General features: G+C 39.6%; 1 protein-coding gene across 2 annotated transcripts in view; it reads right to left on the reverse strand.

Moving 5' to 3' along the window:
* The window catches only part of PXDN (peroxidasin), a 91,437-nt gene extending 76,140 nt beyond the window's left edge, over positions 1 to 15,297 (reverse strand). For both annotated transcript variants that reach the window (XM_026665292.2, XM_087945935.1), the window contains exon 1: positions 14,945 to 15,297. In XM_026665292.2, the coding sequence (XP_026521077.2) occupies positions 14,945 to 15,162 (218 nt within the window). In that variant the 5' untranslated portion in view covers positions 15,163 to 15,297. The remainder of the gene's footprint in view (positions 1 to 14,944) is intronic.
* Between the last annotated feature and the right edge of the window lie 6,691 nt (positions 15,298 to 21,988).

Here is a 21,988-nt window from a genome sequence, read left to right on the forward strand (position 1 = left end):
TTGAAAGTATATGTTAAAGTATAGTTTGAAATAATGTAAACAAGATTTACAGTTTCTAATACATACACACACGCATGCACACACACACACCTACATTTTAAATACTAGTAATATAAAACCTTAGAATGTTCTATTTTTGTTAAATGTCAAGTCAGGTCTTCATTTTGGTTATCGGACAGCATAAATTGTTTTGTGCCAATGTGAATGTATAATGTTGTGTGTGCATAGATTTTGATAGCTTTGAGGAGTCCTTGGTGCTCTCTGAACATTTTTCCATTAAATAACCTGCCCAACCTTGGTAAATTACTTCTTCAGTCTTTGAATTGCACAACTTCTGATTTGTAACACAAGCAATTTTGATTATTATATATTCATCAAGAAAGGTCTACTTAAATCTGGTTGAGTTCTAACTCTAGTAGTTTCTAAGCCTGTGTTCAGTTTATTTCATATATTCCTTCTAAAAGTTTTAGCATGTTAGTCTACTACCTTCAAGAAACTACACACATTATTTGCACAGATTTGAATATTCAATTTTCCAGCAACTGGAAATGTTATTAAATTTATGGACTTGAGTTTTGTGGCTTCACACAAAAATACAGTAATGCAATAGGGAGGCCCGTATGGTATGGTAGCACTTAACCAACCTTGGCTGCTCTCAAATACTAAATAGAGTCAGCCATGCTTAATAGTTGGATGGAAGATTGCCTAAGTCAGAGGTGGGGAACTATGGCCACCGAGGCTTGCTCAGAAATTCTGGGAGTTGAGGTCCACAAGTCACAAAAGGGCCATCGTTCACCACGCCTGGCCGAGGTGTTCCAAGGCTATTGAATGGATATCAGTCAATAATCGCATGACTTCTGCAACACTGCTAAGGAAACAGTTCAGATGCTGTCATTAACAGGAACACACCTGGACTCAAGGGTGCCTTTACTGTTTATCTGAAACATAATACATTTAGAACTCTTCTAGCAAATAAATCTTTAAAATATACCAGCCATTTGTCTAATGTTAACATAGCTTGCACCTGCTTCTGTTAGCTTTCCTGTTCTGAAGGATTCTCTCCAATTCCAAACTACATTTACAAAGTGTCACAAGACAGCAGTCCCAAATTAACTCTGAGTGGAAGGGGGACGCCTTAAAAAGTGTTTAACAAACAAGAGGTTGTGGATGGGATCTAGGAATTCTTCTGAGAGGAATTTTTAAGGCTTCAAGAGGTCAGCTGTTCTGACCCAGCATCCTTATGCTCCTTACATTCCTATTCCTAAGTGTCCTTCCTCTTATTTTGCCTCACAGATTACAGAGTTATTTCCCCTTTACAATAACAAGGAATTACTTCTCCCACAAATTCAACATATGCAAGACTTTCTCAGTTGTAGACATTTCCCTACAATAATGTAGTGTTCTTTTAGCAGAAGAATTCAAAATATAAATATTCCCTCTGTTGGTGATACTTCAATTTATTTTATTCTAAGTTAATTTTAAGAAAAGCAGACAAAAAGCTATATGAGCTAGGTGATTCATTATTGGATCACACATAAATCCCACAAAACAAAATTAATAAAGGATTCTGGGCAACAATGCACCAAATGCTCAAGGGAAGGGGAAAGAATGTAATTCTTGTCAACAGAGTCTCTTTTTTTAACTGTTATGGAAACAGGATACAGGTGCAGAAAAACAAATATAGGCCTATAAAAATTGAGCCTGTATAGATTTGGTGCACAGGAGAAGCACTGCCAATATTGCAAACAATCATAAAGCTCCGCATCAGCATATGCCAAGAGAATTTAGACCTAATCTACAACTATTTATTCATTCTTTTCTAAAATATTGCACAGAAGTTTGTCAGTAAAGGAAATTTGGAGAAGATTTAATTGGCTCCTTTTAAACATTTACTTTCAACTTTTTGGCATAAGCAGTCAATATTAAAACATCAACAGGATAATGAATAAAGAACACGTCTATAAAATTCAAAGTCTTCAGATTACTACTAAAAGCCTGGGTATCTTAAAGAAATTCTGAACTATGAAGCAAGTCAATTACATAATTTCTGAAGGTACCATGAATGTAAAGGCTATATTACAGGAAGTCCGTAGTTAACAACTGCCCTGTTTAGCAACCATTTGAAGTTACAATGGTGCTGAAAATATAACTTTGCAACTGGTGCTCGCACTTATGGTCATATAATCGAGATTCAGGACTACCCAAATAGTGTTGATAACCGTTCCAGTGTCCCATGTTAACATGTTTGTCATTTGCATGCTTCACAGATGGTTTCTGCTAAAGAGAGACAATGAAGACAGTAAAATCACAAGTTGTGCTCATGAGATGACGTCTCAATAATCCATAGTTATTTGCTTAATGACCATGGCAGAAATGAGGCTGTATGTCTGTCACTGTCTCGTGTTGTCTCACTTAACTGTTGTGTTATTTACTGACAGAGTTGCTAGTCCTAATTGAGGCTGTTAAGTGAGAACTACCTGTATTTGTTGCTAGAAGTCAAAAAATTATAATGAGATATTATAGTAGGGCCATGGCAGTACAGAAAGATCTTTGTACTCCAGTTGAGATTATTACGTCACAGCATCTAGCCTAGCTGGGCTGATATCAAACTAAGTAAGCTTAGATCAACTCGGAATATTATCAATAAATCCCTAATCCCTAGCCTGCAAAGTTGAAAAATATGTCAGAAGAAGGCAATTAGAAACCACTTCCATATTGTTGCCAAAAAGATCATATAAATCTATACATATAGACACCAGAAATCAAACTTGGACTTTACTTTTTATTCTTTTAGTAACTCCACAGAACCCAAGCTGCAGAACAAGAAAGAGCTAATATCCCACAACCAGCTGCAAATAAAGTTGTTCGATTATATAGACAGCTGTGTTGTTTCTCCAGACACAAACCAAATTTCCCTCATCTGGCTCCCTCCAGATATTTTAAATGTTCGTATCTCTGTCATCAACTGATGCCCATAGCTAATTGAGAGGAAAATGCAAGGACAAAAATAAATGTTATCTAGCCAAAGTATACCTCACCTGGAGAAACAGATATCCCCAAGAAAAGTTTCCATATCAGTATAACTTCTAGTCCCTGAATATGTGAAATAAAGCTGAGTACCATCTAAACTTAAATTGTCAAGCTTTGGAGTCCAGAAAGAATCAAATAAAGTAGATTTAATCTCCTTCGTATGTTCAAATTAGGAACCAAAGGGAGAACACATTAATCAGTGTAGCATTTCTCTCTCTCATGCACAAGAACATATGTTTCTCTTGCACACATACCATCAACCATGAATAATTATAATCATCAACATCTGTCAAGAACATCTATTCACAACTATTTATTTTTCACTAACCTCAGAAAAATCAGGCACTTACAGACCAAGAATGTTTGTTAGTCTAGCACTGCTTATCTAGCTAGGTCTTACACTGAGCAAAAGACCCCTATTTTTATCTTTTGAAAAGTAACAGTCAGAAACATACTGCCTCTGCGCCTATTGTTGATTTTGCCTGATGTCAAAAACTCCAGATTCCTCTAAGAAGTTCTCCTGAAGAGCCTGAGGACAATATTTTTCCATTGTTCCCCCTCAGTGGCATTTTGGATACATTACTCTGGATTCTGCAGACGGGCAGCAAGATTAGCAGAAACCTCCAAGAATCTTGTATGTATAATAATTCATACTTTTACTACATTATGTACCTCAAGTACTTGAAAAACAGAAAGGTCTGACCATTTTAAAATACGTTGCCTTTGTCTTTTTTACTGGACTTTCCCAAGCATTGTATTTTTATTTCTTGAAGAAAATATATGGGGTGGCTAGGAGTTGAAAATGACTTTTTAGCACACAAACAATAAACAATCCCTCATTCAATTAATTCATTCATCTGCCCACTAATCCATTAAATAATTCCTGATAATCAAAAGACTCTTGGTGGACTACAATTTCATCAAATTATAAAATCAATCAAAATAAGCAATAATAATAGTCAAGATAGTTCTTCCAAGATACAAGTCCTCTATAAAAGACAAACAGCCACCAGTAGGTTAAGAGACATAGGTTTTTTTAGTTCCAGAATTTAAAGAACCCAGTCAAAATCATTACAGAAGTGTTAATAATTCACGACTTAATTTTACATCACTATTATTAATTTTTCATCTGAACGGGTATGTTTAGCCTTAATTCAATACAGTGTCTCCTTTGTTGAATGAACAGTACCATAGGGTACATTTGCTTTATATATTCTAGTGAGATGGATAAATATTTTTTTTTAAAAAGATCATGATGAGGCCTTTTCTTATTTCCAGGACAGTATTTTGCTGTGGTATTCAGATAGAATTTAAGGAGAATGCTCAGCTTTTAAAAAATTAAGAACATTCATAATTGCTTTAAATAAAAAGCTTCAAATCATTTTAATGTATTGTTAACATGGCTAGCCCTATCTAAAGACATTATCAAAGATGGCCGGAGTGTCATTTAATTGGTGCATTTTGATGGAATATACTGTAGATCAAAGTTCCTCATTTGAAATATCCCGCTTCCATTTGAACTGTAACTAATGAGCAATTCAGTGCTACACAAAGCCTCTTCTTTATCATTACTTTCTCAATCTGCCCAGAATATTCTTCCCCAGAAAAAGCCAGAGGGAAAATATGACTCCTGCAAATTCCACAGCTGTGTCTGCCATTTCCAAGACTGTTTTCTTAGTCTCATATATGTTTGTTAACAGCCTGAGCCTATTAATCCACTGTGCCTGAGTGCAAATTAGAACATGCAACTCAACAGTACAACTTGTCTCCTGGCAACAATTAAGGTCAAAAACAGATGCAAACATTCTGTATTCTAAAATTGAAACTAAATACAAATATGCAAGTTGCTAATTTTATGGAATAGAAGAATACTTGATATATCGGAGTGATGCAACTGTTTCACCAGATAAACTTTAGAGCTGATTGAATGGTTGTTACAGAAAAAGAAAAATGGAAGATAAAACTAAAGCTTCTGGCTATAACAAAAACAAAACTCGAGTGCAGAGCTGTGACCCAATGGCTGAAATGAAGTAGCTCAATAAAAGTGGTATGAGTCAAGGGCCTGAGGAAACAACTCTCTTTGGATTTTATTGCTTGCAATAATGTAAAGAATACAATAAAAGTGGCATTGTTTATAGAAAGGCTACATGATGTTGTATGTAATGATAGTTTAGAGATGATAATATAACTGGACTCAAACAGCAAAGGAATTGCAATTTAAATAAATGTTCACAAACAATACAGCAAATTATAGAATTAATGCAGTGTTTCAATATTTATCCATTTTCCCAGATGATAGAGGTGGTTTAGGGAAGGAATCTAATGTACATCAAAATTGTGAACATAAATGTGGCTAGTCTTATCTAAATATACAGAATATTGAGATGTATAACATAGAGTAGGTAAATGCTACCATCTTATAAAGTTTTTAGGATTTTTAACTTTGCACTAACTTTAAGATACAAAATCCCTAGAACTTGTCTTTCTCAGATACCAAAAACTTAACTGCCATTCTCATACAAAGGAATTTGGAGGGAATTCATCAAGACTTACAGTTCTCTTGTGGAAGTAAGAAAAAAAATTAAAGTCAGGGAACAGGAAGAAATAGCCTCCCCATTTCTTTAGGGCAGCTGGGGAGTTTTTTGTTTTTTTAAAAAAAATAACTAACACATAACACACCAAACATCCTGTGTTGCATGCTGCTAGCATTCAAAAACTGAATATCCTGACTAGAAGAAGGGATGGCTAAGTTTTTCCATGTTGTGCCAGTATATATATTTGATAAAATGAAGTAGAGTTCTTAAAAGTGTCATAATAAATATTTTAGTCCTTAAGGCATGAAAAGCTACTTGTATTAAAAATGCAAAGTTTTCTTCTTCAGTTATAATATCTGCTGAGCTGAGGTTTACTGCCAGTAGTAAAACACTCTGCTCCTGTTACATCCACATTTATTAAGATATCTTTCCTGCAACTGGGGCTCTTCAGTAAAATGAATGATAACAAGTAAACCAAGCCCTACAGCATAGGTCAAGCCAAAATGATAGCAGAGTCTCCAGTTTATGCAAAGTTTCCTAATGGATTTATAACAAAGCAGCCTGGGGAAATAGGAAACAGAACAGGAGAAAGGATTGGGAAGGAGACCTTTCCCTAATCACTCTTGGAATAATTGTTCCCAAATAGATTCTAGAATCCCTAGGAGTTGAAATCTCACAAATCTTGAAAGGTTGGGAAAGAGGAATTGGAGAGAAAATAGGCATGAGGGGTGGGGGAAAACCTTCTGAGACAGCTAGGGTTTCCAACTGTCTTTGGAGATTCTCAGTCATCCAGGTCATGGTTGTCCCAAGGTACTTTTTCAAAAGGCAACTGGGCTTTCTTTGTTTTACCTTGAAGATGTTTCATCCAAGAAGCTCCTTCAGAACATCTTCAATGAAAAACAAAGAAAGTCCAGTTGCCTTTTGAAAAAGCATCTTTGGGACAAGGTTTCCAACTGTTTTCTCCTGAAAACTCAGCTGGAATTTTGCATTTATATTGAACTTCTTCATGACTGAAAGTCTCCTTCAAACCGAGCTTAGCTCTGATGACTTCATGGACCCAATCATAGTTAGTCTTGGCAACAAAACTTAAAACGGTTTGCTATAATTTCATGGTGTTTTTTTCAATTTCCAAGTCCAGTTTGCCTGCAGCCCTGGTGGTTTCCAATTCAAATAGTGATCGGGCCTCACCTTGTTTAACTTTCCCAAAGTGAGCCAAGTTTAGCCAGGCACTGCTGTTCACTTGAACTGGATTGGTGCACTGGTGCCTCATGAAAAGATGATTCCCTCAAGCACAGTTGGTTCAACTTGCTTGCAGAATACAGGTAGTTCTTGACTTACAACTGTTCATTTAGGGACTACTCAGTTACAATGACACTGAAAAGAGGGACTTACACAGTTTTTCAGTTACAACCTTTGCAGCATCTCCATGATCATGTGATCAAAGTTCACATGCTAAGCAACTAATATTTATGACGGTTGCAGTGTCCTGGAGTCACATGATCCCCTTTTGCAACCTTCTGATAAACCAAGTCAAATGGGGAAGCCAGATAGAATAGAATATAATTCTTTATTGGCCAAGTGTGATTGGACACACAAGGAATTTGTCTTGGTGCAAATGCTCTCAGTGTACATAAAAGAAAAGATACATTCATCAAGAGTCAAGAATCATCAGGTACAACACTTAATGATAGTCATAGGATACAATAAGCAATCAAATCATACTAGGAAACAGTCAATATAGATCATAGGATACAAGCGACAAAGTTACAGTCATACAGTCAAAAGTGGGAGGGGATGGGTGATAAGGAGTGATGAGAAGATTAACAGTATTAATAGTGCAGACTTTGTAAATAGTTGGATAGTGTTGAGGGAATTAGTTGTTTAGCAGAGTGATGGCATTCAGGAAAAAACTTTCCTTGTGTCTAGTTGTTCTGGTGTGCAGTGCTCTATAGCCTCGTTTTGAGATAAGGAGTTGAAATAATTTATGTCCGGGATGTGAGGGGTCACTTAACAGCTGGGTTACTAACTTAACAAGTGCAGTGATTCACTTAACAACTGAGGCAAGAAAAGTCATAAAGTGGGGCAAAACTCACAACAATATAAATTCTGGGCTCAATTATGGTCATAAGTTGAGGACTACCTGTACTTCATAACCTGAGATGCTAATGGTACATCTTAACTTTTAACTGTGCCATCATTACATTTTGGAAATTAACCACGTAGGATAATTCTAGAATGAAAAAAAAAAGGAATGGATACAAATGGGGCATTTACAAATAATGTAAAGGAGTCCCTAGGCTACCTTCCTAAAGGACCTTCCAATCTTTTCCTCACTACCCTTTCCCTTTGCTGACATCGGAGTCACAGTAAATCTGAAGATTTCATCAACAAAGGGGTGAAAGAATCCATTCTTTGGCAGATGGATTTCAGTCAGCAGATAGGTACTGTTGATATTACTCACTGTATTTTAGCAATGAAGCTTAACAAATAGATCTGACAATAGAAGGTTATTAACAGATCTCATCAGTAAGTAAAGCTACAATCAGAAGTTGTTTAGGCAAGCAGGTGGCAAACTGCAGTAGCATAATGTATTTTTTAATGCTAGATGTAATGGTCATGTGGAGGGTTTACCACATTAATGTGGTAAGTGATCTCTGACACATCCGGAGTCCATATACTGCTCCTTCTGCCGAATGAAGCTCATCTCTGCCTCTTGCTCCTGTCCTGATAGCATCACTACCAGTAGTTCTGTGTATGCATAAGTGAGGCATATGTAATAAGTGACTCTTTCTTCATGTTAGACCTATTTCTGACATGATAAGAGACAGACTTTAGTGGATTGAGTTGTTTTTCCTAACTTTAAATTTCAAAGCAAGCTATTCTAATGTGGGAATCATGCTCAGTAACCTAAATAGGTTCTTTGCACTGAAACCTAACAGTAATCCTTCAGTATAAGGCTGATCCACTGCAGCTGGCCCTTTAATACTATTTTTCCTACCTTTCAACAACATACAATTCTCTTTCATTCTACGCTTTCTAACAGAGTTATATACGCTTATATGCACTACTTGATGAAAAATAACTTTCCCTCAAATTAGAAGAATGTTAGCAGCAGATAAATAGGTGACTGCAACAACTGTAGTGTCGCAGCTGTCCAAATGAAAGCAAGTCCGCTGGCTTTCTCCATCTCTTCGCTTGGGTCTTAGACTTTCATTTAGCTCAACTCTCACATCTCGCCCCTTCCTTTTTCATATGTACCTGGTATTTACTGCTACCATTACCTATCTTATCAAGGGATATCTTTATCTGGTGTCCTTTCCCTAACATCAGCATGTCAAACAAATAAAAGTCCCATAACCCATAGCTTTAGAGTCAAGTGTCCTGCCCCCCAAAAGCGATTAAACCATCTTCTAGTGTTTTAAACTTTGGAGCATATGATGGGGAAAACAGCCCCCTTTCTTTTGGTGATAGAGCAATCTCACAATCAATAAATAAAATTACTTCATTGAAAAAAAGAAAAGGCAAGAAAATCCCTTCTCATTTTTAAGTAGTCAAAGGTAAAATGTTATTAGTGTATGTTATTTATATATAATATGGATACATACACGCACACACATACATGCACACACACATATATCATATATATAATGTTATATATGGATATAATAGTGTATAACATGGATGTAAAATGGATCCGGCTACCAACATCTCTGAGTATATTTATATACTGGATCTATCCATGAGCCAAGGTGGCACAGTGGTTATGGTGCAGGCCACTTCTGCTGACTGCCAGCTGCCTGGAATTTGGCAGTTCAAATCTCACCAGGCTGAAGGTTGACTCAGCCTCCCATCCTTCTGAGGTGGGTAAAAGGAATACCCAAAATTGTTGGGGGGCAATATGCTGACTCTGTAAACTGCTAAGAGAGGGCTGTAAAGCACTGTAAAGCGGTATATAAGTCTAAGTGCTAAGTGCTATCCATGTATATACATATAGATATAATGGATAGTGTCATGTAAACCAGAATTGATTAGATTTTTTTTAACTACTAAATTTATACCCCACTTTCATCCAGAAATTTTTTTGATTTACACAATGAGCTCCCTGCAGAATCAGAAATAAATGGTAACATAAGAATCAGGAAAAAACACAGCAAAAACCTATTGATAAAATGTTTAGCCAATAGTTATAAGCAGCATCTAGAAAATTGTGTTTACGATGCTGAAAACAAAATGTGATATACCATTAGATCCATCTTTATATTACTGTAATATTAACTCAATTCAACGTCAATTCAGCATAAGGAAAAGAACAGTCACATTTTGAAACAGGTGAGATTAAAAATCCTAGAATTGAAGGAGAATCCTACCTATAAATTTTGATTCCTATTTCCATGGTAGGCAGATCTTCTGCATACATATGGTTTAAATTTTATCAGCAACAAAGCCTGTGAATTTCTGTTGTAAGCAAGTTCCAGAATATAGGGAGAAGTGCCTGCACAACTAAGTATTTACTACCATGCCTGCCATGACGTCTGGTATTGGTGAACTCTTAGACCAATACATAAATAAGAGCACACTCCTTTTTTTAACTGCCTGAGGAAAAAGTTTTGCAAAGCACATGACAAGCTCTGTACCTTAGATCTGTTTGCTCAGCGGCCTGAGGATTTGATTGAATAGAGAAAGAATAGAGAAAGATGCAGAAGCAGCATTGTTAATTACTGAAAAGATCCGGGGTGCAGACTCTTAGAATACAACAGTGTCCAAATGCATTTATTTATCAATGTACAAACTTGGAGGTTAATATGGAAATATAGCATGGAAATGTACATACTTGATATAATGTAAGCACAACTCCTATATAAATTAAAGCCTCAATATTCCCATTTTCAAAAATTAAGCACTGGTCATACTTGTTCTGAATCAGTTACATCAAGATCATGTGATTCTGTTCCCCTCCAATAATTGTTTTGCCTATTTTCTTTCCTAACTTTTGGGGGTGGGGGCCATCTTCTTTCTCTCAAGTGAGGTACAACAGTCCATCTAACATCTCCTCACTCCTCTGAGTAGCTTGTCTTGTGATATAAATGCACACCTATTTTTATTCTATTATTTTCACTGTTTTAAAATTTCAGATCGCATACCATATTTTTTTTCAACTTGATGGATGACCTCACCCAGGCACTTCATGTAGTTGTTAAACAGGAGTGAGGAGAAGATGGAACCTGTGGAATCCAGCAAAGACCTTTCCTCCTGCACCAACACAGCCTGGAAGCAACCCTGGAGAAAGGAAGACCACAAAAATGTGCCTCCCACTCCCCTAATTTGATCCAGAAGGATACCATTGTGATTGATGCTGCTTATATTATTATCTTATCAATTAAAACAGCCAAAAGGATGCTTATATATATACAGATATCAGCAAATAGAATATGGAAAAATCAAATTTAAGCTAAAGTTTCTGGGATATGATCTTAACCACACAACTATCATTTTCAAAGAGAACATCACAATTCACCCTGAAGTCCTGAACCTCACTGATTAGGAATTGTGGAATTAACCTAAGGAAGTCATCAAGGATGAATATCAAAAGACATTGCCAAAGATGGAGAAATAGAAGAAAGTTGTCAGAACAAACTGTGGAAATTGCTAAGATAAAAGAAGACAAAAATTTCTACTGCAAACTAGTCCCTACTAGTGATCTGACAATAATAAGCAACTTGCAACCTTTACTTGAAAAACCAATTTACTTATAATATTAACTGGAGAAATCAGGGGGACCAAATACATAAAGTTAGATATTTTTTTGTCTCAATGAGAATGCTGCAAATCGTAGTGAAATGAAAAGCTTTGATTTCATTAAACCAGAATTCAACTTTGGTGAAATAAAGAAAAATAAAGTTCTTAACTCCTGTTAAGGTGCCCATATTTTATTGACATCTGGGGATGCAGCAGAGAACCAAAGCAACTCAGAATTCTGAAAACCCTGGATTTGGGGATTCGCAATCATAAAGACTAAAGGATTCTCAAAACCCTGGATTTGAGGGATTTGCGGATTTTCAATCATAGAGACTAAAAGAATAGAAAGAGGAGGAATCTTATGTCATCAGCATAAAATTCACTCAAATTGCAGAAAGTTACAGAAATAGGAGGAATGCATTTCTATTTTACTTCTTCAATTTGCAAGATTGCCAGACCAATGGCACAATTTTATACCAATCTAGACTTAAAACAAAGACTTTCCTACTTTATTTTGCAAGACTGTTTCCACACATAACACTTCATTTAACAAGCCATAAATTGCTGTTTCAACATCTTGTAAACCAGTGAGATAAAGCACAGTGGTTTTGTTCATAGAATACACTCTGCTGGAATGCTTACAATGCTTAATTCCTATCTCAGTCGTAGCAATTTGCCTTCAAACTATGACATCCAACATCATGGACAAGCTTTAGACAGACCAAAAACAAATAAAATTTCTTCTATGTAGTATGGAAACAAGAGGAAACCCTATTATTTTACACACAGATTACGACATTCATATATTTTAAATCTGATGATAATTTAATATTGAAAACACACGTGTTATCATGAAGTCCATATTATAATTAAAATTTAGGCACTTTGATAATGTAACATGGAAAATAAAGTAATGGTGTTTCAGATTTATTGGGCAGATGTGTATACAAATCCAGCTTATTCATTTTTCAACAAATGGTGTCTCTGTACCAGGAGTATGCAATGATACCCTCCGAATATTTTGCATTACAACTCTCACAAATCTCAGCCAGCATGATCTATAACCTGGTTATTATTAAAGCACCTAGGTAATGCCACCAGATTGTCAATTCTTGATCTACAGAATATGACATAAGACTAACATCTAGACTTTTTAATACAATGATTTACAACCAAAACTCCAGGGTCAATTGGGGTCGTAAGTCAAGGACTATCTGTATGAATAATTTTATCAATCAACTATTATTCATAGATCTATTTAAAACTCCTGACTTGACAGAAAATTTCAACATAAAGCCTCATTGAGGTTCATTTGCAAAAGGGAATGACAGGAAATATCATAAAGAATGTTTTGAGCAAAACAAAAGTTCTCTGTCAGTGTAGTCTTTCAATGTAATGCAAAAAACATTAAGCACCCATTTTCCACATTAGTCAGATATTTAACAACTTTTATAGAATTTTGAAGAACATCCAATGAAAAGATCATGTATTAAGCCAAGGCTCAATTAATGGCAAAATAGCACTTTTTATTTTTTGGTTTTATGAAACAAAAGAAAATATTCTTAGAGGAATTTAAACAACTCAAAAGCAATTTTTCACTAGGATTTATAAGATGTTACAGTATGGTTAATTACCATAACATTTAGAAGTAGACACAGTTCCAAGTATATTTATCTGAAAAAATTATCCCAAAACATGTAGACGACTTATTTCTGAATAAATAAATAAAGAAAAAGTAATTCTTGTCTGACAGAAATACTTCTGAAAAGTCAAAAAGTTGAACATTGGAGTCTTACAGTTTGTTGATGCACAAGAACATGAACATTACATGTAATTAAAAAATCAATGGTTTTGTATATATTGTAGTTATATATTTTTAAAAGAGAAATAATTGAAAACACTTTTTTTAAAAAAAATGCCAAAAGTCAATTCTTGGAAAATCCCAGATACCTGGCTGCCAGAAAATTTAAAATATTTATATAGCAGCCTGTAAAGAACTGGCTCTTGCAGACTTTAACTCCTGTAACTTTGAAGCAATTTTCCATATGGAGTACACTAATACCTTCTCCACTGTTGTCCAAATATGCTGGGACATACTTGGACAACATAGCTTAAATTACCAGCCAATATAGCTAGGTGCCAGAAATGTTAGGAGTCCATCCCATTTGGAATTGGGGAAAGTCAATTCAGGCTATGCCTTTTTGTGAGAGTATTACCACAATATGAAAGAGCAGATGTCTTTAGTTTTTAATCTCAGAACTGGAGGCTACATAGGGAAACAACAAAAAAGATTTCGAGAAGGCAGTGACAAGTCATTTCTGTACTGCTGCCAAGTGAACTATATGAATGTGTTTCTTAAGTGACTAGGACTTAGGTTAGAGGACTCTAGCAAATGTGGAACTATCTTGTTCACATCCATACAATATATAAGTGTAAAGGTAAGTGGATGGTGGTTTATGCATCTTTTTCGGAAATGGACACAGATGTATCTCAGTATTTTGAGACTACAGGATCACTTCCAGATAACTGCATACAAATGGATGTGATTACAAATAGTGAAGTCAAGCACTGATGTTAACTGTCAAGCACCATTTTTAACTGTTCACCTACAGTAGGCTTGTTTTATAGATGCTTTTAAACACACACACACACACACACCTACTTTTAGATTCTTTTAAACACACACACACACACACCCCTGTCAATGGAGTATTCCTTATAGTTGTTTCCCTCTCTGGTGAAAAATGTCATACTTAAAGCCACTGATAAGATTTATATTTTAAAACATGAATCGTAACTGGTTATAATGGGGAAAGGAGGTAAAATTAAAATTCATATACAAATATTCATGTCTGACTGTTTTGTTTACAAAAATTTTGAAGGCACATGTGAAACTCCCAACTCCTTGGCCCAAATACAAACTATATACAAAAGTCACATTCCCATAATGAGAATATACGCATAAAAATTACAACTGTGCCTAGTTATAAGATTTTCAGGATATCCCATCAGACCTTTCCACATATATTCTGAATTCAAGTTAAGTAGAAAGCCACTAGTGTAGAACAAAGACTTTTCGAAGCCTTTGGAAAAGATGCACAAGCTTGCCTTAGTGGTTAAGTGCCTAAAAAAGACAAAAGCTTACAGGTCAAACACTCAGAAAAGAAAGTCTAAACCAAACGACTACGAAAAACGAAATCACATAAGGCTTTTTCTGTTGGAGTTGGTGCAGTGAAAAGCCCACCACGAATTCAACTGAAGCCCCTGCCGTTATTGAACACAGTGGAAACAATCCAGGCAAGTCACAAACGCGGTTAACTTTTCAACGCTAACTTTTAGCCGGAAAATCGCCAACTCTCGAATCCTTTCCGAGTTTCCCACAGCTAAAAACTCCATTTAAAGGCTACTTAACGTCGCCGGGTCGTGGATCTATCACCGCCTTGCAACTTTTGGAGCTGGTGGATGGCGGCCAAAGAACTCGCAGAGCAAACGACGAAAATTGCGGCCGGAGCAAACAAAAGAAAGCCCACAGCTGAGCTCCCCTCCTTAACCCGCAAGAGCCCCTCGAGCGGCAAACAAAGGGCCGCACCTAGGACGACCCCCGGCTTCGGCGGTGCCCTTCTCCCCCGCCCCGAAAGACTTACAGGATGGTGGTCTGCGGGGCCACGGCCGGGACGCTCTCCAGCATGAGGTGCATGCAGCGCACCGTGGTGCGAAAGCAGAGGCAGCGGCTGGGGCACCACACGCTCCCCCGCTGGAGCAGCGGCGGCGGCGGCGGGGCCGGCGCCGGGGGCTGCTGCGGAGAAGCCAGCGGCAACAGGAGCAGCAGCCCGCAGCAGAGTCCCGGGAGGCTCCCCGCCATGCCGCCGAGCGCCAGCGCCAGAGAGACTGCCAGGGGGCGAGGAGGAACGGCGGCGGCGGCGGCAATCCTCGCACTGTCCGACTAACCCCGCGGGCAGAGAGGCTGCGGCAGCGAGCACCTCCCCAGCACTCGGCCCGGAGAGGGAGGAGGAGATGGGGGGGTGGGCAGCTGCTGAAGCGACCGCCCCGCCGGCTAGCCTGGCCCTGTCGCGGATTCCCCTCCGCTCCTTTCTCTGCCTTGTGAGGAGCTGGACTTGCTTTCGCCCTGGTCCCTCGGGAAGGCGCGGAAGAGCCCGACCGAGGCCAGTCCCCCCCCGCGCGCTCCTGCTTTCCCGCCAGCTGTGAGGAGGGCGAGCGCCGGGAAGAGGGGAAGCGGCGCAAAGTGGCTCTCCTTCCCTTGTTGCAGTTTGAGGGAAGGACTGCTGAGGCAAAGAACAGAGATTCAGAGGGCTGGAGGGATCTTAAGAGGTCTTCTAGTCCAACCTCACTGCTCAAGGCAGGAGACCTCATACTTTCCCGGTCAAACGATTGCTCAGGCTGTTCTTCAAAACCTCCAGGAAGGAAGCTTTCCCGGGAAAGCTGTGGGAAAGGGCGGGGTCTTTTTTCTTTCCCGGCCCAGCTCTTGCCTCGAAGACTTCTCTCCCGGGATTTCTGTTTTGTACCGGGAAGAGGAGATGTGCGAAAGTCCCTCACGTTCATGCTGATTGAATGGAAGGGTGTTTGTGTGTGCGCGTGTCCTTACGGGGCGGGAGGCTATTATATTATTATTTATTTTCTTTTCTTTTTATATATATGTGATGTTTTTATACTCCTGTAAGCCGCCTTGAGTCGCCATATGCGAATAGGCAATATAAATTTTCTAATAAATAAATACAACAGTTCTCATCGCAAAAGGAAAATTCCCGGGTTACAATCCTCAGGTGCCTGTGTCACGAGAGAAACTCCTCACATGGTAAAAATGCCTCCAAGCCTCTTGGTGACCATGATTTAGGTCCTCGTTTCTGCTTCAAAACTATTTTTCAAGTCTCCCAAAGAGCTTCCTTGGGAAACTTTTTATCAGTTCTGAGAACTTGGGAGTTGGAATGAAAGTAGATACCGAAGAGACATCATAGACTTTGGCTCCTGCTTATAAAGTAGGCTTGAGGAGGCCTCCGACCTTGCTTGGTGCTTCCATTACTTGAAAGGAAAGCTGTGACTGCAGAGAACCAAAGCTTCCTTGACATATGAAACCTGTCTACCTGTCAGTGTTCTCATTTTTCCAGTTGGTATGTCCACTCTTGCAGGAGTCAACTCTTTGCTCCTAAGTGGTGGAGAAAATGAGGGATTGCAAAAGTGGCTAGCAAACTGTCACAGTATGTTTAAATGAAGATCACATGACCCTAGCAGCAGCCCAACAAAGCAGCAGCAGCCAGTAGCACTAGAGCAGTGGTCACCAACCAGTGGGCTGGGGACCACTGATGGTCCGCGAGAAAATTTTGGTGGTCCGCAGAGAAATGTCACCCCCAAAGCAATCCCCCACAAGCAATTAATGTGGAGTGTGAAGATGTATGTTTGGGTTTATTTTTATGGTCATGATGTGCACTGAAGATGGTGTTTTATTTCGTTGCACGAGATGCAATTACTAACTAACCCAGGCTGCGCAGGAACACAAGGCTTGCGTCGCTTGCATTGCGAACAACACATAGTGAAGGGAAGGGGGAAAGGGTGGAGGGGGGAACTTCCCCCACACGTCTCGCCTGGCCACCTTTCCGCTTCTTTCTTCTGTTTTTGGCTGCATGCAAGGACAGCAGCAGAAGCAGCAGAAGTCTTTCTTTCTCTCCTCCAAACTCTGCCATAAATGAGTCTTTGGGACCCTGCAAGGCATCTTGCTCCAAGAGGCTGTGCTGGCACAACAAATCTCACAAACACTCATTTCTGGTGGAGTTTGGGGGAGAGAAAGAAAGACTTCTGCTGCTTCTGCTGCTTTCCTTGCATGAAGCCAAAAGTCTCTCTCTCTCTCTCTCTCTCTCTGTCTCTCTCTCCTCCTCCCCCTCTCTCTCCCTCTTTCTCTCCCTCCCTCCCTCTCTCCTCCCTCTCTCTCCCTCTTTCTCTCCCTCTCTCCCTCCCTCTCTCTCCCCTCTCCCCCTCCCTCTCTCTCTCTCTGCAAAGACTCCAGTGACAGCATTTTCAAGCATTGTATGTCCCAAAGGTGCTTTTTCAAGAGGCAACTGGACTTTCTGATTTTTCTTTAAAGACGTTTCACTTTTCATCCAAGAAGCTTCTTCAGTTCTGATGAGAAGCGAAATGTCTTCTAAGAAAAATCAGAAAGTCCAGTTGCCTCTTGAAAAAGCACCTTTGGGACAACCATGACCTGAATGACTAAGAATCTCCATAGCAAAGCATTGCATGTTTTTCAAATCCCATAGGTGCAAAAGAAAAATGCTTATCCCTGCATTACATTCATGCAGCAACAAACTGCAGTTGCTGGTTTCCCTACATTATTCACCCAGATTTTTCTTAAGCCTGGCTCTAGCTATGACTATTACAGTGAACTGAGGAGGAATACATGTTGCAAGGTACTCATTTGCTAAGTTTCTTTCATATTTCCAGCTTAAGGGAAATCCAATATGAAATATGTAGCAAAGTAACTAGAGAGGTAATGTTTCAAGAAAATGTTGAATTGGAAATTCTATGCATATGGAGATGATTGAATTAGTATGTTTTACTCAGTATACTCTGCACAAGTATTTGGACTATATTATTTGTTCTGGGGGGAAAAACCCACCTACAGGTACTCTTCAATTTACAACAGTCCATTTAGTGACTGTTCAAAGATACAACGGAACTGAAAAAAGCGACATGACAATTTTTCACACTTATGGCCATTGTAGCATCCCCGTGGTCACATGATTTGCATTTGGATGCTTGACAACTGGTTCATGTTTATGACGGTCACAGTGTCCGGGGCTCATGTGATCCCCTTTTGTGAACTTCTGATGAGCAAAGTCAATGGGGAAGCCAGATTCACTTAACAACCATGTGACTAATTTCGCAACTGCAGTGATTTATTTAATAACTAGCAAGGAAAGGTTGCAAAATGGGGCAAAACTCACTTAACAAATATAAATTCTGGAATCAATTGTGGTTGTAAGTCGAGGACTACCTGTACTTTATGAGGTTTGATCAGTACTTAAAGTTCTGAGAACTTTGAAGAAAAATGATGCTTATTGGAATTTTGGAAATGATTCTTATTGCCATTCAGCAATAAAATACTATGTAGTTATTCCTTCTCATTTCACAGTTTTTAGAGCAATTATTTGAAAAAGAAATATACAAGTATGAAACAGCCAAAGTTGTCTGAAGTAGACTTTTCCCTCACAGAATAATTTAATTCTGGTAAATGTTTTTCCCCACCTCTGGCAATAGCAAAGCTTAGACTTCCAACTATTCATCTAACTATGGATGTCTGTAGCCGAAAACATAAGCAGAAAGATGTTTTATGTAACTTATATTTAATGACTTAAAATTATCCATAGTATCCTGTGAGAAACATGAATCCAACCCCAGGAGTGGAGGTAGGGGATGTTTATCAAAATTTATTTTATTTATTAAACAAATTTATATAGCACCCAACTCACAGTAGATGATTCCAGGCAGCTTGTACATCTTTTAAAAATCCATCATTTAATAAAAACCCATCAAACACCCCACCCCACCTCCCATGGCAGCCACAATCCACTTGATCGGTTCCGTTGCCATTTGTGGTTCCCAGGCCCTCGGACAAAACCAAATTTTTAAGGCCTTTTTCAAAAAGCAACATGGTGGGAGCCAACGGGACTTGTGGGGGGGGGGGGAATTATGTTCCATAAGGAAGGGACTGCCACTTCTGTGATCCCATCAGATGACAATCCCTAATTGTTGGGATCTATTTCATACCCTGCCTTCCTGTCTTGATGGGCCGGATAGATGTCATGGGGAGAGGCCATTCATCAAATAGCCTGGCCTTAAGCCATGTAGGGTTTTGAAACTATGAATGCAAATCATGTCAACACAGAGGTTGTATGCACCTCGTATAGAGCTACACTGAAGAAGGGCAATGTGGAAACCACTCAGACAATCACCATGGACTTGGCTGCTTTAGAAATCTTCACATAAAACAATGATGCATCTTTGAATATTCAGTTTGGTAAGCAATGCTTATCAAGATTCAGAATAATAGGAAGGTTTGTGAGTATTTTCACAGGCATTCAGTGCTTTATACTAAGACTACAGCTGCCAAGGTAAGGTTGAAAGCTGTGCTTGTACATGTGTATCTGTGGCTGCTCCAGTCTTTAATTCCATTTGTCTTCCAAAACAGTGACTTTACCCAGCTTAGGTGACATTTCATTCATTCATCAGAAAATGCTGTGTTGTTTGCACAAAATACCATAAAGTCTAATACCGTTGCTGGGTCACTGTGAACTGGGTCACTTCTCCCATGAGCTGTGAAGAGCATCCAGTAGTGGGAGGTGCTTCAGTCTCCGCATGTCTAGGCTGGGCTTAATTTGTGGAATGCTCCTCCTCCTCCATGGTACTCCTCCCCAGCGTCCCCAGTTTTTGCTCAGCCTCGTGAGAGATAGGCAGTGCTTGTGATTCTTCCTTGGCTGAAACAGGAAAAATTCTTTCGTTGCCAGCAGGTTTGACAGTTAATCAGCTTGTCTTTAGCCTTCTATTCCATTCCGATTTCTCAAGTTGGCTTGCATTGTAGAGATCGCAGCCAGACAAGTCCGACTTAGGGAAGCGCCAATTCGCGCCCCAAAGCGGAAGGAGGCTTTGGTGCTGCCCGCGCCCCTCCCCACAGCCGATATTTCTACCCCTGCCATTTCGACCAATTGCTGCAGCGTTTTCTTTAATCAATCAGCGGCGTGAGTTTTGCTCCAAACTGAGTCGTACGCTCTCCCCCCTCTGAACGCCATTTGGAGTGGAGGATTCAAACACTTGGTACCTTCCACCCTTCCCCGCCGCTTAGCCTCATAAAAAAAAAAAAGCCATAGGAGGCTATTCATTTACAAGGCTGGAGTTTGCTGCTGAGGAGCACGCCAAAAGATTAACGGTCAGAGGCCATCTTTTCTTTCAAGACCTCGTGGCGCACGCCCGTATTCCTTCTTGTACTGTGTGAGGTAGCTGTGCTCGAGCAGAGGTTCCCTTCAGATATTCTGGGAACCATTATACCCTCGTCTTGGTTTGTTCTCCATTCAAGGCTATTCTTACATTTCAATTGTTGGCTTAACCCTCACAGCCCAATCAACCCAGCGGCACAACAGCGAGCACCCAGGCCTGTGTCTGCCTGTGCAGGGAAGCTGTTGAAGGCCTCTACCCTTATCAATATGGGCCTTTAGGCATTCGCAATTTGGCTGTTAGGTTTTTCTCTGCATGCAACATCATGCCACTTAATTAACATTCTTATACATTATATATATATATATATATATATATATATATATATATATATATATATATATATATATATATTAGTGTAATAATAATAATAATTTTCTCTTCAGTATAATATTTTAATTTCAATAAAATATTGTTACTGAGATACGACTCATTTTAGATAAGTATTATTCAAAAAAAGGGGGGGCAAAATCATCATCAGGGCAACCGGTCTATACTCAGATCAGGCCCCTGGGCGTGCCAACTGCCTTCACCGTATTGCATTGTATAACAAGCATACTGCAATTCCAATTTGAATCGAAATGGCAGATGGTAGCAGCTCTCAGACCTCATCCTTGAAGGCAAAAGCCAAATCTCAACACAAACCTAAGCAGGCTAAGGGGAATTCTAAAGCCTCAGAAAGGGACACTACCAGGCGCCATAAAGCTTTACAAAAACAGATAGATAAGTGCACTCAGGAGGCGCACAAGGTCTCACAGGACTTCCCCTCCTCCAGCCCAGGTCCATCTACCTCTTCCCACCCTCCTCCTCCCCTAGATCTCTCCCTCTCATCCAGGCGCAGCATGGCTCCCCAAGGCCAACAGGCCCAAGTGCCTGGGACACCGACCATGCGAAGGGCTCCCGAAGCCACATTCACTCCGACGGCTGCTGGTCTTCATCAGGGTGATAGTCTTACTGAGGAGGTTCCAGAGAGGATGAAAGCCTGGATGGAGCTGGCAATCCGCCAGGGAATCACAGCAGGTCTTCAACACGCAGTTATGACCAGGGAATATCCTGTGTCACCGATCATGATTCCCAATCGCTGAGGTCATTGACCAGGTCAGAGGAGCACCATACCCAGGTACATTTACAGGGGGAGGTCCCCCTCCAAGGGCCGATGGAGGAGGAGGAGGAGGAGGAGGAGGAGAAAGAAGTGGATCAAATTGATCAAAAGGAAGAGATTGAATCAGGATCAATACATGACAGCGAGCCCCTGTCAGAAGCAGACCCCTTAGAAAGGGGAATGTCTGAGGATGAGGGTCTTGTTCCTGACCAACCTGTTTTTACAGGCTTATTCCGCCCACAGCTTTTCAGATCTCTCTTGTTTAAGGCAAAAAATATTGCACGCCTAAACAAGTCGACCCCTTCCACCACCCCAACTCCTTCGGAAGAGGGACCAGAGGATCTGATTTTCGACCAACCAGTAGTTGAAGCAGAAGTGATCCCAGTTCCTCCCATGTTTTCGGACCTGGTACAGAAGCAGTGGGCCTCTGCAGCGGTGTACTCAGCCCCCCCTGGATATGCCAGGAAATATTTCAATTTGGCCCCTGATTTCCCAAAATTATTGAATACTCCCGAGGTAGATCAACCTATAGTGGGATTAGTGTCCTCCCCCATTCCAAGTGATGCACTGGAAGCATTAAAGCTGGAGG

The sequence above is a fragment of the Notechis scutatus genome, chromosome 1 (genome assembly GCF_049901735.1).
Source record: "Notechis scutatus isolate UNSWTSFEM ecotype Mainland chromosome 1, rNotScu1.2, whole genome shotgun sequence".
In the NCBI taxonomy this organism is placed as follows: Eukaryota; Metazoa; Chordata; class Lepidosauria; order Squamata; family Elapidae; genus Notechis; species Notechis scutatus.